The sequence below is a fragment of the Tubulanus polymorphus genome, chromosome 1 (genome assembly GCF_964204645.1).
Source record: "Tubulanus polymorphus chromosome 1, tnTubPoly1.2, whole genome shotgun sequence".
Classification (NCBI taxonomy): domain Eukaryota; kingdom Metazoa; phylum Nemertea; class Palaeonemertea; order Tubulaniformes; family Tubulanidae; genus Tubulanus; species Tubulanus polymorphus.
Window position 1 is genome coordinate 15842925 of NC_134025.1, and position 20000 is coordinate 15862924.

Here is a 20000-nt window from a genome sequence, read left to right on the forward strand (position 1 = left end):
CCATTTTGAACTATGGGCTCATAGAAGGCGCTGTGAAAAGTTTTCCTTAAGTAAGCCCATCTTTACCGTTTTAATGGCAAAACCAGACTCAAAATTAAATACTCTTGTTCTAAATACTTTGTTGTAACATCACATTTTTCTACTCATCATTCTATTTTTGCAATGTATATTTCTCCATTTGAGTAGTTGAATAAACAATAATCCATGATGACGGTATGGTTTTATTACAATAAACTCTTTCATATAAAATTCGCATTGTGTGACTTCTTCATTTACATTTCTCCATGTCTAATAAACTGCGGCTATAAGTATCTACTCAATATACATGTTCTCTTTTGTCGATTTTATTCAAACCTTGATGGTCATTAGAGATAGAGGGAGAGAGAGTCCAAATGTCTTTTGATTTTAATTTTTCAATAATAAAATTCGCTTTAAATCTTTTAAGCTGCTCATACGCTGGTCCTATCAAGGCCTACACCTGGTATGTACTTTCAAAACTGACTGTGCCACCCGATGTCCTCCAAAAGGTTGAAATAGAAATTAGTAAATACTATATTCGAGTCAATTCATTTTCTAAATTTCTTGCAGTATGCTTCAAGAAAGGACAATTGATTGGTTGCATGGAAATAAGTCGTTTTCGTTCAATTGAAGCCATTCTTTCGTACAATATCGTGCATATAGGACTCTATAGCACCTCAATTAGTTGCAGGATATTTCTTTTTAGAAATTGACCTCTTCTCGACTTAATATGTTGGTTTCTCAGCAGCACTTAACATTGTTTCAGGATTCAAGTCGATATCAGAATTAGGTGTACGTATTTAACACAGTTGTTAAACATCATCTGCTGTCTGTGATCCAATTTTCAGTTCTCCTTGGGTATTTGATATGAAGTGGCTGACCCAGTTTGGTACGTTCGAACTGCCAGGCTTATTATATCGCCGTTTAATATGTCTTCTTGGTTTCTGCACACTCAGTCTAGATTCTGTAATGGTACATTTATCGTCAAAAGTAGAAGTAAATACTGAAGTCACCAACTGTTGTGGTTATAAGATACTAACAACGTCAGGAATAAAATATAAACAAAGTGAACTCAAGAAAACGCCAGACACTTCCAGTCATCGAAGAAATGACTAATCCACCATATTTAACCATCTTGATCTTATAAATAGTCACTGATTGAAAAATCATACATTAAATACAAAATTATTACGACTTTATTCCCAGCCTTAAGAACTGATATCGAACAACTTCTTGCCAAACAATAATCTGATCCTATGCGATCTTTTAATGGTGACCCTTTAATGTGCAGGCAATCATTTTGAATACAAACTCGGTACGAGAGTTTAACCATATCAGCCACTAAATAACAACAATAATAATAATGACGACGGCGATAATAATAATAATAATAATAATAATAATAATAATAATAATAATAATAATAATAACAATGATAATCAACAGAATAAAACGACGGTTTCTGCGAGAGGAACAGAAACCCTAATAATGTGATTTATATAGCGCTAAATCCAGCAAAGCTCCTCAGAGCACTTAGCATGTGATAAAATGCCTCCTTAAAAAGAAAGCACGTCATTGATCTGTTTGGAAAGCAGTTGAATGCTTCCTAAACTGATCGAAGGAAGTGATTGCCCACAGACTAACCGGAGACTTGTTCCATAATCTTGGGGCACTGGTGGAAAGGGCCCAACCACCGTTAAGACTAACTATGTAACAAGGAACAACTAACGAAACCTGATTGGCTGACCGAGGTACACGTGATGGAAAAGAAAGCGCAACGAGTTCAGATAAGTATAAAGTGACAAATTCTGTACAGCCTGAAAGAATAGCATAATTACTCCGTAACGGATGTAATATTCAACTGGTAGCCAGTGTAGATCATGCAGAACATTATTAGCTAGCAGTACCTTGTCTATGAAAAAACTGTAAGATACTATGGATTGGAGGAATTTTAAAAGCAAAGTTTACAATCATGTCAATGATTCATTGATAAGTTGTGAAGATTCTGGATAAAAAGGGCAAGGTTTTGGGTTTCACGTATGCATTGTTTCAATCAGCGACTATTCATGATTCACGTGAAATTTGGTGAAATGACCTATCTCCCATTTTTGGGTGACCTGAATGAAGAACATTGATCCCAAATTGATAAAAAATGGCCACCATAATTGACCATTTCATGGAAGTGTAGGCATTTTCCCACCGACCCGTACGGGCAAAATGATTGGCTCCGTTTGACCCCCCAGTACGAGTTTTCAAATTCATTATTCACAATTCCCAGACATAATTGTAACTTACTACAGGTTCCCAAGGATAGTGTTTCTCTATTCACCTCTTCGTCACTAGGGTCTTCATCACAATCTGATGAAGGTAAAACCTCGATCTGAAATGCCAATACATAAGATATCTAAGTTATTACTTGCATTTTGGATACATCCACGCTGGGGCATTTTTCATGACAACGGTGATCAAATTTAAGTGTATTTAAGATATTATTGATTATACAACTCAACGATTTGGAAAAAATAGAAACTTAAGAGTCGAACCATAGGTTTTCTGATCTGCCCTGTCTGAATATCACCTTTTCGAATCGATTCAAGTTCATAGTGAATTTGGAGGTGTTATAAACCACAAATGTTGAAATGAGCATTGGGTTTTCATAACATATGTCCCGGCAGGTTTTAGTTAGGTTAGGTTAGTTATGAATTAGGATCCATTACACAGTTGTGAGTTAAAATTTGAGAGTTTACTTATTGAAAATGAACTTATTTTAACCCAGAATTAACTCTAACTTAGAACTGTGGAACCGGAGCCTGGTTACGGTAAAATAGAAAATATAGATCTAAGAAACATTAAATTTCAATAAATTACCGACATTTTATGATAATTTAAAATAAGAAAATAGTAATGGTTGGATTTATTTTATTTTAGAAAATAGTGAAGGTTTTACAAAATCAGGTATGCAAACAATAAATAAATTTCTTAGAATTTATTCAATTTGCATTTTAGGATCACAAGTTGAAACAAGATCATCGATAATTGGAAATTTAAATACTTCACTTGATACATAAAAACAATTTAAACTTCTATTTGAAGATTCGATTCATAATGATAAAAATGGATCAATTCCAATACATATTATAAGATATCAAAATTATTTAGATAAATCTCATCTAAGATTAAATTATTATATTGGACCAAATTTATTAATTATTTCTAATGATTTAATTTCAAAAATGGGAAATATAATTGGTTATGATGATTCAATTAAAACTGCAACAATAAATAATTCATTTGGGTTCAATGATATTAATAAAAAGATTATTACTGCTCCAAAATTAATGGAAGGTGAGAAAAATAAAAACATATTCAATCAACTGAAATTAAAACTAAAAACATTAAATTAGATAATGATTCTAAATGAAAAAAAAATAACAATTCATCAGAAAATATAAAAACTGATAATACTCAACATGAAATAATTAAAAGTAATAATAACAAATCACATGGAAATACTAAATTAGCTATAACTTGTATAGGAATTGTAATAGGAGGAATATTATATTTTAAATTTTAAATTTCTCATCATATAAATGGATGTAGAAGGTGAAGAAGATATTGGAATGGATACTTTCAATGGAGCTGATATAACCTGAACAACCACCTGATTTTACTGACAGAAGTTTTAATGATTATAATTTAGCAGATACTGGTTCTCATAATCCAGGGGGATTTGATAAAACAAATAAATCGAGAATCTATCCTAAAAATGATAATCTAGATTTAATAAACAAGATTTAGACAATAATAAATTAATTCATCATTTTAAACCTATATTTGAAAAATCTGGGTATGATATAGATGATATAGGTGCGCAATATTTAGCACCAAAATTGAAATTTTTAGTTGGTGAATATTATTATCGTTTGAAATATGATTATTATATCAATATCACTTATAAAAATCAAATAGAATATTAGCACAATCAACTTTGAGTAATTTAGAGCCGTCTAGAATTAAAAGAATGATTAATAATGATGTAATAACTGATGTTACAAAACAAGAAGTAGATCAAAGTAAAAGAGTACTTAAACAAAAAATTGATGAATTATTCCATTATTAATGAAAATTTAGAAACAGAAACAACTTCTAAGCAGAATATAACTTCTAAAACTAATAAACCTGAATCAAATAAAGTTCCAATTGAAAAACTTTCTCAAAATGGATTATTTGATGCAACAAATCAAGAATTAGAAGATTTAGATATAATTTCTGGTAAAGCAATTAGAGAAATAAAAAGAATAGGAAATTGAAGCTGATAAAATTGCACTTAATGAAATAATTAGAGATCATAAAACTAAAACTTTAGAAGATGAATTATCTAAATTTAATCATGAATTATAACAATTAAAATTAGATAGAGATATCAAAGTAATTAATGAATCTCAATAAGAATTTCTGTGAAGAAACAGAAAACCCTAATGAATCATTGAACACAGCGCACACTATAAATCGTTGTGTCATATGCCTTGAGTATCAGTCTTCGCGCTAGAAATGATGATATAAACCTATTCAATTGTGCACCAATTTTGTTTGTGAAGTAACGCGCACCAGCTGATCCGGGTTCAACACAAAGCGTCGATCTTGGCGATATCAAGTTCTTCCGACGCAAAATAGCATTGAATTTTCACATGTGTAATATTGGACAGTTAAAGATGCTGCATAAAAACGTGCTCAGACAAATCGAATTTTTGAAACGTTTGGTAAATTTCTAAAAAAATATGAACCCCACGGCTTTTAACTCTGCGCTCCATAAAGAAAAACCAATTACGAAATAAATTTTTGCTTTATCCGTTCAATTCGCCTATTAGTAGTGAAATTACAGGCTACTGAAATTACGTTTGAGTGTCCTAAAAATAACTTTTAGCGTAGTGTATTAAGCATACGAATGAGCCAATTATCACCGACCTTTCATGGGGAATATGTGAGCAAGCAGCGAATGAGTGTATGATAGGTTGTGAATTTTTGGAGAGACATCCAACTTAAATTAAGTGTTGATACTCGGAGAAACCACCAAGGTAATTTTTGTCTTTATTGCATTTAGAACAGATTAGAACCTTAAAGAGTGACAACTTGACCCGTAAACTCTGACATACAACATATTTTCTGATCCACAATTAGAGTAATCAAGTTTCTTTCCAGGGATACCATAGCAATGGAGATATTCTTTCAAATCATTAGGTTATAGGTAATCTTGATATTGTTGTTAGTATCTAAGTACCTTTATAGGAGATTTTGGCTCATCTGCACTGTGATGTACACTAAGGTTATGGGTCTTGACAGCGAAAGAAGTTTCTCCGCCATTCTCATGCTCTGCATTTAATGAGTCAGAAGTCTTCATTCTTGGCCTAAAGAAAAGATAACAATTATGAAATATAGCTGCAAAGCAGCGATAACGGGTTTCTGCATTGTTGGATTAAATGTAGTACAAGGAGGCTTGCAGATGATTTCACTGAAATCAGTTCATAACGTACCGCAATTTTGAAGGAGCGTGAGCTAGGGGTCAGCACGGCATGGATACGTTGACCAACGTGGCTAAGTGCAAAGTACTAATTTACCAGGTTTAGGGAAAATAACTTCGAAAATAACTGAGATACGGCGTTTTTACCATTCCCCAGTGGCAGTTGCATAAACTTATTTAGCTGGTTAGCATACTATTCATATGTATATGTACTCACACCAGGTTTTGTGATATTGATAATAAAATGGCTGAATTACACGCGAAAAACTGAAGCTAGTACGAGTTTCGAAAATCAACGCCCCCTAGTAGTTAGAATAGGAACTAATTATGTGAGGGGTTCGTTGTATCTTATATCCAGGTACACGAGTGTGAATTTTCATAAGAATCCCTTCATTCGCCTAGTAGATATCAATGAAAATGAATTTCCAGCAACTTGTAGGTGGCGCTACTGGAGAACCATATGAGTTACCTACTAAAACCATACATCAATACAAGTGTCTTGTAAAGAAAGGGCTACTAACCACCATTGCAACCACGACTATATCGCCAATGGTTAAGAACCTAGGAGCAAAAATCTGTGTTTTTGCAGTCCCCGGATGGCAGTTGTATGAACTAATCATGCAGGTTGGCATATTACACAAATGTCTATGCACTTATACCAAGTTTTGTGATTTGCATAATAATCAAACCACATTACATGCAAAAAAATGGATGCTGAAATGAGTTTTCAACATTTACGCCCCCTAATGGTTAAAATAGGAACTCATTATGTAAGGGGTTCGTTGTATTGAGTAAACAGGTACATGTGTATCAATGTTTATAGAAATCAATATACAAGCTTAGCCGATGTAAATGACCAATGGTCCAGTGCCTCGCCAAACTGGTGTGAAGTAAAGAATATGTCACGTAGGCTACCGGTAAGCAACAAATCATTTCATTGAAAATTAAACAAGAATCAAATATATAAAAAAGAACTCAATTTTTGTCAGTGGGAACTTTTAATTGTAACTGACTTTTAACGAGAATGAAATCGTCGAAAAATTGATTATAGGCCATTTGTCTGAACAAATGTTCATAATTGTAATACATCCCTTGAATGATATAAAACAACTGAAACTACGAGTGCCCGATAAGATACGGTTGGTACAAACTTGGTGAGAGCCTGGGTTTCATCGGAGGTTTCTTCATTTTTATCATACGGATCCATCAGGACAGAAGTTCTTCAAATTTGAGGCCAGTCAGTACCGGTTACTGACGAAACAAAGTTTATCGACTGACATGATCTTTAATAATTTCACGATAGGATTGCTTTAAGTAGCTTGCATCTTCACTCAGACAAATCGGATCGCTAATGCGAACGTTAATAAAATGACTTTAATCAATTAATGATGATAAAACAAGTATTCCAGTCGTGTAAATATCAGACTCATCTCTAAAAATTCGATGCTATCAGTAAATCAGCCGTGTGGCGAACACGGAAGTAAATTTCCGCATTTTGAAACCACATTTTCGTCAGATATCTTGATGCAACGTTACCTTATGCACGGGATATCAAAACTAGATGAATCATTGAACACATCACAGACAATAAATCGTCATATCATACGCTTGAATATCAGTATTCGCGCTAGAAATGATGAATATCAACCTATTCAATCGTGCCGACAATAACGCGCACCAGCTGATCCACCTCGTTCAATGTTATGACGTCATGATGGAAGTCAAAACCGGGTCAACACAAATATTATAGAACCAAGATTTTGAGGGGTTACGTCTTTAGAAGCCCATAACTCGGATCTTGGCAATATCAAGATCTTCCGACGCAAATAGCATTGAATTTTCACATGTGTTATTTTGGACAGTTAAAGATGCTGCATAAAAAACGTGCTCAAATAAATCGAATTTTTGAAACTTTTTGGTAAATTTCTCAACAAATGTGAAACCGACGGCTTTCAACTATGCGCTCCATAAAGAACAAGAAAATTAATTTTAATAAATTATTTGACGCCTGCGAAAAAATGTAGAATTTCTCGGATAAGCTAATGTGGAAATGCAAATTTGAAATCGAAGTTTTAAGAAATTTGGGGAATTATGAGTTTTGGCGATTGGGTAGATGATACAGGTCTTCGATTCTAGAAGTGGTTTAATTTTTTTATTGAAAATTGTCAATAATTGATAACTTGCGACCGACTTCATTTACTTTGCCTCTAAGCTAGTCTGCAACTTCATTGTCTCCATGGTTGAAGAAGGAGCTCTTCTGATGTCTGCTTCATCATGACTTCGAGCATATCGTGTGGCCTAGCCAGCCGGTCCGGTCCCCGGGCCATGGGTTTGGCTGTCACTCGATATCCTAGTCTTGAGTCTGGGTTGAAGTAGACATTGTCATTTAAAATAACTTGTTTATGTTATTCTGTATGAATTACCCGTGTGTCTTGTATGTTGTATTTTCTTATTTTAAAATTAGTATTTATTGAATTTGGGAATTTTATCCCGGAATTTTAATGTAATAAGGATCAATAAAGAATTGAATTGAATTTTCACCTATACACATGCCATCAGAGGACGCGGAGCCGTATATAACAGCTATGCTATTATAAATTGCTAATCTCATGAAACCTGCATATCCCTAATATCAAACATATTTTCTAAAACATTTTAATATTGAAATTATATGTTTACAAATTTTCATATTGACCGCTTGTAGCCGCTGATGAAATTCACACCAGCCCTACACACATCGTAGATAGCTTCGTCATTCCACCAGCATCCACACGTCAGGGTCTGACTTAAATATCAGACTTCCAAATCGTGTATACATCCGCCATTTAACCGAATAGTCCGATTTACTTATCATTTCTATTTATGCCTGCCACTTCTGATATAATCATACATCCGTTACTATTACAATACGTCTTCTAACTATATTCAATGCAATATAACATTTCGACGTTCAAATATAGGTCATTATATAATCATAGGAAGCCATTCTACATCTTTGTCAATAATATTTTGCCAAATACTTTGTATGTGTACACATAGAACTGTGACGTTTTGAACATCGATTTTCGTTTGTAAAATGACGCTGAATGGTTAACATTGCTTAGGTTTCATAATGGTAACGTTTTATAAGGCGTCAAAAACCAATTACGAATTATATTTTTGCTTCATCCGTTCAACTCGCCCATTAGTAGTGAAATTACAGGCTATTGAAATTGCGTTGGAGTGTGCTAAAATAGCTTCAAGTGTAGTGTATTTAGCATACGAATGATTATCGATCGGCCAGATCGTTGACATAGGCTTGCTAACGCGAGCCAAAAAAGCATCCAGCATTTTATAGGTGGCGCTACTGGAAAACCATAGAAGTTACCTGGTTAAACCATACATCAATACAAGCGTCTTGTCAAGGGCTACTGACCACACGTTGCAACCACGATTCTTCTCCAACGGTTAAGGAGCAAGGAGCAAAAATCTCATCAAAAAAATTTGGGGGCCCATTTAAGAGCCCCTAGAGCCCAAACGGCTAATCGCAGATAGGGCGTACCATTGACTTGTTTAACCTCCGGGTTGTCATGAACAACTTTTGCGCTCGCCCGAAGCTAAAAAGTCAAACACAAAAATTTTCCTCACACAGTACATTTTTGATGTCAGAATTTTTAAAAGTAAAACACCCCCTGGTGGGTGAACGGGGTCCCCAATCAAAAATCCAAGACACTCTCCTCAAGGTACATGCATTTGGTACATCTCACCTAAGTTTAAAGATAATCCGTCAAGGAATATTGTAATCCTAGCAGAATATAGCAATCCAGGCTCTCGCGAATGGATAGCTGCATTCATTATTAGCTCTATTCACGGAAGATACTGCAAGGATGCTATTATTTTAAAAAAATTCCTCAGTAGTATTCACTCGCTGACTGACCTCATTCATTCGTCGACACATATACGGTACAAGAGATAAAAAACCACTACTGCTTACATGTATCACAGATCTAGAACACACTATCAATGCATATAGGGACACGGACGCAAGCACACTATCTGTCGACGCGGTGTGGGAATGACACGTAGACAATACACATACGTATATGGATACTGTTTGAATCGGGCTTAAATTTCGATTTTTAGAGGCTCCGAGTGAGTAAGCAGTGGAATTCTGATTAATATTGCGTAAATTATTTGTAAATGCAGCGTAGTACTTGTGATAGAGAATGGTAAGTTGCAGTAGTTTATAGCCTTTCAGTAAGATCCAGTGTGAAAAAGAAAATAATAATAATAATAATAATAATAATAATAATGATAATAATAATAATACTAACAATAATACTAGGGATACATTCTAGGGTCCACATCCAAAATTTCGTTGGGTACAGGTAGGCGCGGCATGGAAGCTTTATATATTCAAAGAATTATTTTTCATAATATGAAAAAATATTAGTAATAGGGATAATAGGCTTTCAAGCCAAAGGTCGAGAGGTCGAGAAATTTTCCAAATATAAAAAAATAGCAATAATTTCTAGTTGAATTAGTCGCGCACACTCCTAATTCAACTAGAAATTATTATTATTTTCACATTTGTAAAATTTCTCAACATCTCAACCTTTAACTTGAAAGCCCTATTACTCATAAAATATTTATATACATGAATAAAATATATATGAAATATAGCTGCCAAGCAGTGATGACGGGTTTTCTGCAAAGCCATTCAGAATGATGGGAATTGTAATCAATTGAAATACCGATACATAAAATAAAATGCATTGACAGATTCGAACCTAATATGCAAACACTGTGTTAACGTCAAATATGATTCAGCTTTGAAACCGAACATACGCGGACATACAATCAACAAATATGAATTTATTTGACCAGGCATTTATTTTGGCATTCAAACATCATGATACTGTATTATCACCATGCTTAGAAATGGATCTGTCCTATTAAGAACTCATCTTAAGCACCTGCTGAGTCGATAGATTGAATGAATTTACAGATAAGAACGTATTATGATTTAGAATAGATTTAAGAAGTTAATGTTTTTATTGAAATATTTTTATACATATATAGTAGTGTAGATTCAATCAATAAATTATGAATTGATTTGGTCTGGGTTTCCGGCTGATGTTGATTTTGGCTTTTATGGATTACAAATTCTATAGTGATAAAGAATTGAAACCTGCAACATGTGTGTAAATCAAACCTATTCCACTAGTTGCGTGTGTTTCCTAATAAACGGGAAAGTCACTCTTGATCTGAGTTATAAGAAAAATAATGTTCATTTAGTTATAGAAATTCATTGCCTTTTTGGAAATTCTGTAATAATATTTGTTCTGTCCTAATTTTTATTACTGTATGAACGAATGATATGCTTTGTAAATATGATTTAATAAAATAAATTTGAATTTGAATTAAATTTGAACATGAGAATCAAGCATAACTTGTGTTTTTTCGACTTGTCTTTTGTTCCAGAGTTTCAATTACAATCAAATCCAAATTGGCTAAAAAGTACATAGGACTAAATGAAATGAACCGTTAGTTACTGCAAACCTATTCCAGTGTTATGTCGTTCGTGTTGAATCACTCTCCTTGAGTTGAAAGAATCAGATCTTCTATGGTGCAACATCGGTCGAAGAGAGATATCTTGGTGTTGACTGTCCTTGACCATCTAACTGCATGCATTCGACATTGGAATCAGCATCATACTCATTTGAACTGCAAAATATTCATGCAAAATGAAAACCTACCGTACATGTATACAGTAATCAAACTTTCACCGATGTTGGATATTTGAATGAACGTTGGGCTTATTTCAGTATTCTAAAGCAGGGAATAATAAGCCGAATCAATAGGCCCTATTCCCATTGGAACAATTGTATAATGCGTACGCTATACTGTACACTTATCAGTCAAGAATGGAGAAATCGGTATACCAAACCTACGAACAGCAAAATGTACAGGCCTACAATGATTTCTGGTATACAAGCCGTGACCACATTGACTATTAATGTCAGCAGGTCAGAGAAGGCCTAGCCAAATTTAATCACATGGCTCAAATCAATTAGCCTTTCTGCGTGTGAATACTTCACTGTATTGTGGGATCATTCATTTATTACGTACGCATTAGGGGAGGGGGAGGGGTCAGGGCAATTACGTACTGTAATGCTTAATGTACATGAAAAAATTGCAGATTTTGCGTACAGGGGGAGAGGGGGTTGAAATAATCAAATTTTATGCGTACGTAATAAATGAATGATCCCTGTTTTAAAAATAGGCCTATCGAGTGAATTAGTACATAGACTGAATTAGACTTTAGGCTAGTCCTGGCCAAATCCTATCCATGTTATAATTGCACCAGTTATAGTAACATCACTGTAGGGCCGACGAGAGGGAAAAGTTGTGTTTGTAGTACATAGGCATGGTAGGCTTGTCATACTCACTTAATACTTAAAACGCTGTTGTTACCTGTACGTGACTGTAAGGTGATTTCTACAGGTTAGCCGTATGTGAGTATGTTGACGCTCAGACTTGTAATATTGGGATTCGAAACAAAACGAAAAAAAATCCAGTTGTAGTCGAGTGATTTATCCACTGTGCCACAGAACGTAACTGCAGGGTGGATGAAATTTGATTTACAAATAGCCTAGCCTCACCTAACCCAAACTCTATTCTTTCACGCATGCACGTTTGCAGATTATAGGAACTCACTTACGGCCTTTTTAGGGAACTCACGTACGGTTAACATGTGGATATCACCGTACAGTCACTGGCACGTACGGGTAACAACTTCGTACTTAAAAAATGGTATTGGCTACTAGGAACTCACGTACGGTGTTAGTAGGGAACTCACGTACGGTTAACCTGTGGAGATCATCATACAGTCACGTACGAGTAACAACTACGTACTTACTGGTATTGGCTACTTTATAATAGGCCTATATAGACAAATAAATACCGGTACTGCGGTAGGCTTTCTTAGCTTCCACACTTCACAACCGAACCAACTGACCAACCAGTATATTTATTCCCATAGTACATAGGCATGGTAGGCTTGTCATACTCACTTAATACTTAAAACGCTGTTGTTACCTGTACGTTACTGTACGGTGATTTCTACAGATTAGCCGTATGTGAGTACGTTGACGCTCAGACTTGCAATATTGGGATTCGAAACCAAACGAGAAAAAAAATCCAGTAGTAGTCCAGTGATTTACCCACTGTGCCACAGAACGTAACTGCAGGGTGGTTTGATTTACAAATAGCCTAGCCTCACCTAACCCAAACTCTATTCTTTTACGCATGCGCGTTTGCAGATTATAGGAACTCACGTACATCGTTTTTAGGGAACTCATGTACGGCGTTAGTAGGAAACTCACGTACGGTTAACCTGTGGAGATCACCGTACAGTCACCTACGGGTAACAACTTCGTACTTAAAATGGTATTGGCTACTAGGAACTCACGTGTACGGCGTTAGTAGGGAACTCACATACGCGGTTAACCTGTGGAGATCACCGTACAGTCACGTACGGTTAAGAACTACGTACTTAAAATGGTATTGGCTACTATATAATAGGCCTATAGACAAATAAATACCGGTAGGCTTTCTAATTTCTTAGCTTCCACACTTCACAACCGAACCAACTGACCAACCAGTATATTTAGTCCCAGTAGTGAGTACACACCAACCGGCACAGGCCTAACACTGTTTGTCAACTGTGTGTACCGTAGTAGGCTATCGATAATCACCTGATACTTTTCTGTCGTTTGTTTTCTCTCTGAGACGAACGTAATTCTAGCAGCCCTCCGCGACTCAACGACCTTGATTTAAACTTGATCAATTCAAAATCTGTTTATTGACGCTTTTGGTTACATGAACTGATCAGCAATATACTTAAATGAAATAACCGGAATAACAAGAAATCAAAAATATTAAAGTGGTAACAAACAAATGCCCGTAAACCTGTCAGACACGCGAACGCCGGACTCGTAAACTCTTGGACTCGGACCCGCTGAGCAATAAATTCATAAAATTGACTTTGAAATTGATTGTGGAGAAGAGAGGGAATAATTCGATAGCTCTTCCTCATGAAGAAGAGAGAAATTTCGGAAAGAAAACACAACATGGCTACTAATTGAACGGAGCCAAATTTCCGATGTTCACGGCTCGACATAGTTAGTTACCTAATCGTTGGTGGTAAGCTTAAGCTTTTTTATAATCGGATGGGCTTATACCAACGTTAGGGATGACAAGGACCAAAACGCGGTTGAAAAAAGTAACACTTCAAAAATATACTTTCTATTCACTTCAGTCCACAATTAATGGCTCAATTCACAAACTAACACAGGTACCTTTCGAAATAATCCAATTTTATGTATGTTTCGAGTGATTAATCAACATTATTTTGAGAAATTAATTAATTTCTCCACAAATTTCGCCATTGGCCGCCATTTCTCTGTATTGCACATGTGGCATGATAAGACAAGGGGACCTACAAGGATTTATATAAAACTTCCAAGACGAAACGACAATTTTTATTTTTGATGGTTTTCCAACTTTTATTTCAAATCTTCGTGTTTTCTATAACAAATAATGAAATAGTAAATTTCTGGTAAAGGAAAAATGGGAATAAGTGTTGATTTCTTAATTTTTTTTAATTTCGTCGTTTCGCTTCGTTAGTTTGTGCTGTTGTCCTGGCCTCAGTCCACAGGTGCCAGCACCTCCAGTAATTTTCAAAATGGCAGCTGTTGACTGGACGGAAATTTACTCTCACTTTACGGCCGATTTGCACATGGATTAAGATCGTTAGGTGAGGTGTTATAGGTATCAAACAAACTACGAATCTGTTGTGCGTCGATTACAACAAAAATTAGACAGATATCTTAAGAGACAATGAAATGCCAGGCAAATTACTCGTCAGTCAAATTGGCTGACGAAGATTTCATACAAAAATGACCTTCCCATTCCTGACTGTGGTTTGTGAAAATATCCGATCGTGAAACTAAACCACAGACAGGTTACTGACTAGGCTCGACAGTGCCTTTATAACGTGGATTTATCAAAATTCCCATGCAGTATCTGGAGATTGAAGTGAGCTGAAGGATATGATACGGATTGTATCAGCGACATCGGTAAGGTAAGGAAGCCTTTACGCTTTTAACAAAAACTATGTGGAAAAGGGAAAAAAAAAATAATAATCACGCGAATTTCTATAGGGTTTTCTGTGAAGCAACAGAAAACCCTAATAACATATAAATTGATAGATTATTCAATATAAAAGTGTTAGTAAAGTGTGAGCTCTTATAAATAGATAGATAGATATATTTTAAACATATTTCAATATTTATATTTGTATGAGTTAGATTTTTAAACATTATAAGTGTTAGTAAAGTGTGATTGAAATAATTCATATATATACACATGAATCACATATAAATGAATAACTTATAAAATCAATTTAGTAAAAAAATATGTATAATAAATGGAACCAGAACAACCACAAACTATCAATATTACAAATAACACTGCTGTCATAAATATATACTACAAGAAGTGTTCTAAATGTGAATTAGATAAATTAGCTACAACAGAATTTAATAAGCGTAAGATTAGCAAAGATGGTTTTCAATATTGCTGCAAAACTTGTAGTAAACTATATACCAAACAATATCGAGAAGATAATAGAGAAGCTTATAATGATTATATGACAGAATATATGAGAGGAAGATATCAAACAGATCTTAATTTTAGATTGAAACAATGTTTAAGATCTAGATTAACACAATTATTCAACAAAGAAACACATTCAGAAACACTATCTAATTTATTGGATTGTTCAGATGAATTCTAAAAATTATGGATTATATTTCAATTCGATGGTCGAATGAATATAGATAATTATGGTGAATACTTCCATATTGATCACGTGTTGCCGATTTCTAAATTTGAGTGATGATTATAATAAGAAGCTAATATGGAGCTGGAGAAATTCAAGACCTTTAGAAAAGAAGGAAAACATAATTAAATCTAATAAACTAGATTTACAGTTATATTTAGATCAACTGGATAAAGCAAAGACATTTGTTGAATTATGGAATTCAACACATAATGAAAAATATGTTGAAGCATATTAAGCGCTTAGAAAACCGGTTACTCTCGATCTATGTCAAACTACCTTCATGCAATTGTATTAGGTTATCTGTAGGTTGTTTACAAAAAACATCAGCCACATTTTATATTCAGTTGAATGGGGTGTACCTCATTTGAATATTGATCGAATGTGCTATTTCAGTTGAAAAGGATTAATCAATTACATCACAAAGGAACATCTGTTGCTCAGACAGTGTTTAGCTAGTGAATAACTGCACAAATCAGTTAATGCTACATGAAAAATTTTCAGTGAAACCGAGCATGAGTCACATAATTTCGTGGATACAAAACCCTGCGCTTGGAAAATGTCGGTCATTTCCAGGATGCTACGGTGAATTGTGAATTGTAAAAATCTAGACGTACACGTGTGACCTGTTTACAGAACTGATAAGAAATTCCAACGAGTCATAAAACTCAGAAGTATACATGCGCATATACAAAACTACACTTGGAGTAACCGCGAGTTTCAAAAACAGATTTAGAATACTATATATTTCACGAATCATTCGATGAACATCGTATGAATAAATTTTCAACAATACATCATTATAAATGAGACATCAATATAAATATTTTCGGATTATAAATGTGCATTCAAATTTAGTAATAGCAACCCCAGTGTTTTAGTAATATTTCACAATATGTTTTATGTTTATATAGTTGACATTTCTTATAATCTTGCACTGATGGGAATGATCCGCCGTTTTCTATGATAAACTGTTTTTCCCATTCTGAGAGTTTGTTTTTGAAATCTCTGCGTTTCGCAAGAATCCTCGTTTGAACAACCGCCAAAGTATTAAGAAATTCTTTCCGTTTATGTTGTTGCCTTCTTAGCCGTAGAAATTCATTAACGAGGGGAGTTTCACCCAATAACTCTCTCACGAGATCGCCAGTGTCCTTTTTCTTCTCCGCATTGACTGAAAAAAATAATTAGATTATTTATTACTTAAAAATCGAAATTAGACACATTGAAATGAATTCTGAAAAGATTAAAAAGCTTACTTTTCGGTGTGCTACATGTGATTGAAGGTATGTTCCTATTTGTACTGAGATCGTTCTCCGAAGAATCTGTGAATAAAATTATGTATATCATACATGGTCATCTTTAGACTAAAAAAGCAGCTGACCGTAATCTAAATCATACGATATACACACCTGTAAGGTTTTGCTTCTCTAATGAGTGTTTTTCGAGGGATAATTCAAGTTTACTTCCACCTGTAAATCCACGTTTTAATTGAATTCACGCTCAAAACTTTCATAATCAATTTCAATGTATGGTCTAGGCTATTCAATTATAATAGCGTAATAACATTTGGTAACTTACTTTGTATAATCTGTATTGTTGTTTCATCTGCGGGAAATACGGACGATTCATCGACTTTGTCTATACTGGACATATCTGAAGAAATATTTTTTGAGAACAGTCAAGTTAAAAGAAAATGTAAAAATATATCTTTGAATTCGAAATATCATATCAATTAAGCAATCTACCTAGGTCAGAATTAACTATATTTGGTGGCGATGTCATCAAACTAATTTCTCTCGGCTCCATCAGTAAGGTTTCGTCTCCTAAAATAGCAACACAGCAATTAGCAATCCAATCGAATATAAATATATTGAATAGGACTTTTTCATTTTCACTAATAAGCTCACCGGTTATTGCCTTAATTTGTACACATATTTCTTCATTTCTCTCAACTGTTTCGGATTCCTGGTGACGTAGAAACGAGATATCAGGTGACGAGATGTCAGATACCTCCGTAATGCAGTTAAATTCTACGTCTTCATTCGGATTTTGTGCTGAAAAGTAAATAAGCGTATTGATATTGGATACATTGAAATATAAAATTATGGGGAAACGGCAATACTCACAGCAAGGCATATCGTTAATCAAGTCAGTTTCTACGATTTCGTCATCAGACATCTTAACTTTGATCATTGGGAGACGTATTTTCTGTTTACACAACAAGTCCAGACAATCATCCCAGCATTTTCTGACATGTAACTCACACTCCTTTCTTGAGGATGACCGAAAATGAAATAGCCTTGGAGAAATTCGCTGGTTGTTTTCATCGTTTCCATCCATCCACTCTATTCCTTTGTCGCATACTTTCCACCATGTGTTTTCACCGAGTACCAAATAATCAGAAATCCGTCGAAAATGTGCTTGAACTAGAGATCGTCTCTTACACAGCATATCCCACGTAATAATTGTATTTTTTCCGAATGAAGAGAGAACTTTGGTCTCCTTGCTGATTCGTGACACCTGAATAGCTAGCGTATCTCGTTTATAGCAATTCTGTCGCTCAGCTTGATGGCGAAGAAAAATATTACCGATAACGTAACCGGGTCTTTTTAGGCCCGTTGTAGCAGAAATACGCTTGCAGTCTCCAAATGTCCTTTCTTCATTTTCAGCTAATAGGGAACTTAGCGGAATCAAACGGAAGACATCAGCCATATGAGCGGTAATCGAATGGAAATATGATCCATAGAAGCGACGTTTTGTTGTCTTTTTTGTTGACGGGATACCGATTACTTTTTCACAAAGAAATCCGAACTCGAATGTCAGATTATATAATCGAAGGATGAGCTTTTGCGAACGTTCACTTTCCGGGCTGTAGGCTATATCACTGATTTCTGCAAGTGAAGATACAACTCTTAAAATATCTATTGATATCAACCCTTCTTTTTCCCATCTTTCACAGTGATTGCACAATCGTACAAGTTGTAATCGGGCATCACTCCCTTTAATCTGTGTCTTTCCTGCTAATAACTGGTCGTGGAGACATTTCATTTTTCGTTTGATTTCCTGGTTTTCTATATGTTCCGGTAGTTCTTCCATGATTAACTTGGACATATTTGCGATATCATGTAGAGTTTCGATTTCGACGATTTCGTAATTATTGGAATTTAAATCATCCAGGGAAGCAGTTGGTGAATTGAACAGGACACTTGGGACTCGCTTTACGCCGGAAAGTTCTTCGGATAGTGCTTGCTGTAAGTCGGCTTTCAATTTAAGCTCCGAAATATCAAAATTACGGGCTAAAAGTTCTCCTCTGATGTCATCGACCTTTAAGTTGCTAAAGGGTTCTATTTTGTTAGCATATTTCTTCCACATAATTCCTTTTGTAACAATGTTTTGTTTTTCCGCAATTGATCGATGACATTTACTGAAACAGTGCGCGAGATTTTCATGTAAATTGGCATTCGCGCCACAGTGGCACTAATAGTGACCGCCAGAATTATTTCCAGCTTCGAATGCGCGTGCCGGTCCATCACCACTAAAATATCGCATCACGTCATAATACGGTGTACCTTGACTCGATATAACAGGTAACCCAAGAGATTTCAAGTCTTCTAATCTTGTATCCATATATATCAATTGGTCTGCCTCGCTAGCTCCAGATCGGCCGATTATATTTATCTCGGGTATTTCGACGACTTTTTGGATATTGATAGATCTTCTTTTTGGATATTTAATACGATATTCTTCATCCGTCAAATAAACAGCGCGATCATATATAAACTGAATCATAACCATGAAATGTGAATGTCCAGCAATACTACTGTGGTCATGCCAGTTTCATGTGTCGGGTCTGATGGAAATCGCGAACACAGTGACGAAGAGAATCGACAAAGCAATTTGCGCTTCGAGATTCACCGATTGTACTTAGATATGATTTCAATTCTTGGTTAGACATATTTTCGTCAAAGTCCCGCAGAATTCCTAATTTCTCGTGACGGTCTAGTGCATCCTGTCGAATATTTTCTAGCGCCCTTTTTCGACCATACACAATTACTTTCTGTACTTCGAGTTTTCCATTCGAATTGATTATTTCTTTTTCGAATTCCTTCGGTGCTACAAGTTCACCCAGATTGATTTCCCCACTTTCAATTTTTCCTTTTATTTCGTTTGATAGTTCCTTTGCGCTGCGCTCACATGGTAAGGTGATGTGACCATAAAGACGCTTTTTGCAGCGTCTCACACGCTTTGGGATATCTCTTCCTGATATCACGACATTAGTATTGAATTTGTCGACATTTATTCCTTGCAATTTCGCATATTCCTTTAAGATCTGACCCCCCTTTTTACTTATTTTACCATCGTTTCCAGTAACATTATATTTTCTTGCCATCTCCGACCAGTTTATATGTGTATTTTCCTCCAATGTACGTATTTCAGACAGAAAATCTGTTCTTTCAAAATTGTAGGCGTCGAGACAACCAACCGGATTCTTTTTTGCTTGAGTACCGCTTTCCTCGGAGATTATACTTTGAGCAACACGATTTGCTGCAGTGGACATTTTCTCAAAATATGTTGCCT

The 20000-nt window shown here is 35.1% G+C and overlaps 1 protein-coding gene across 9 annotated transcripts in view; it reads right to left on the minus strand.

The window, feature by feature from the left end:
- Positions 1-203: 203 nt before the first annotated feature.
- Positions 204-20000, minus strand: part of LOC141915498 (uncharacterized) — a 473311-nt gene continuing 453514 nt past the window's right edge. For 8 of the 9 annotated variants that reach the window (XM_074807054.1, XM_074807052.1, XM_074807059.1 and 5 more), the window contains 3 exons: positions 5297-5423; positions 2314-2398; positions 204-982 (listed from right to left, as the gene is read on the minus strand). In XM_074807054.1, coding sequence (XP_074663155.1) covers positions 831-982; positions 2314-2398; positions 5297-5423 — 364 coding nt within the window. In that variant the 3' untranslated portion in view covers positions 204-830. The remainder of the gene's footprint in view (positions 983-2313; positions 2399-5296; positions 5424-20000) is intronic. The other variant, XM_074807060.1, reaches the window with a different exon arrangement.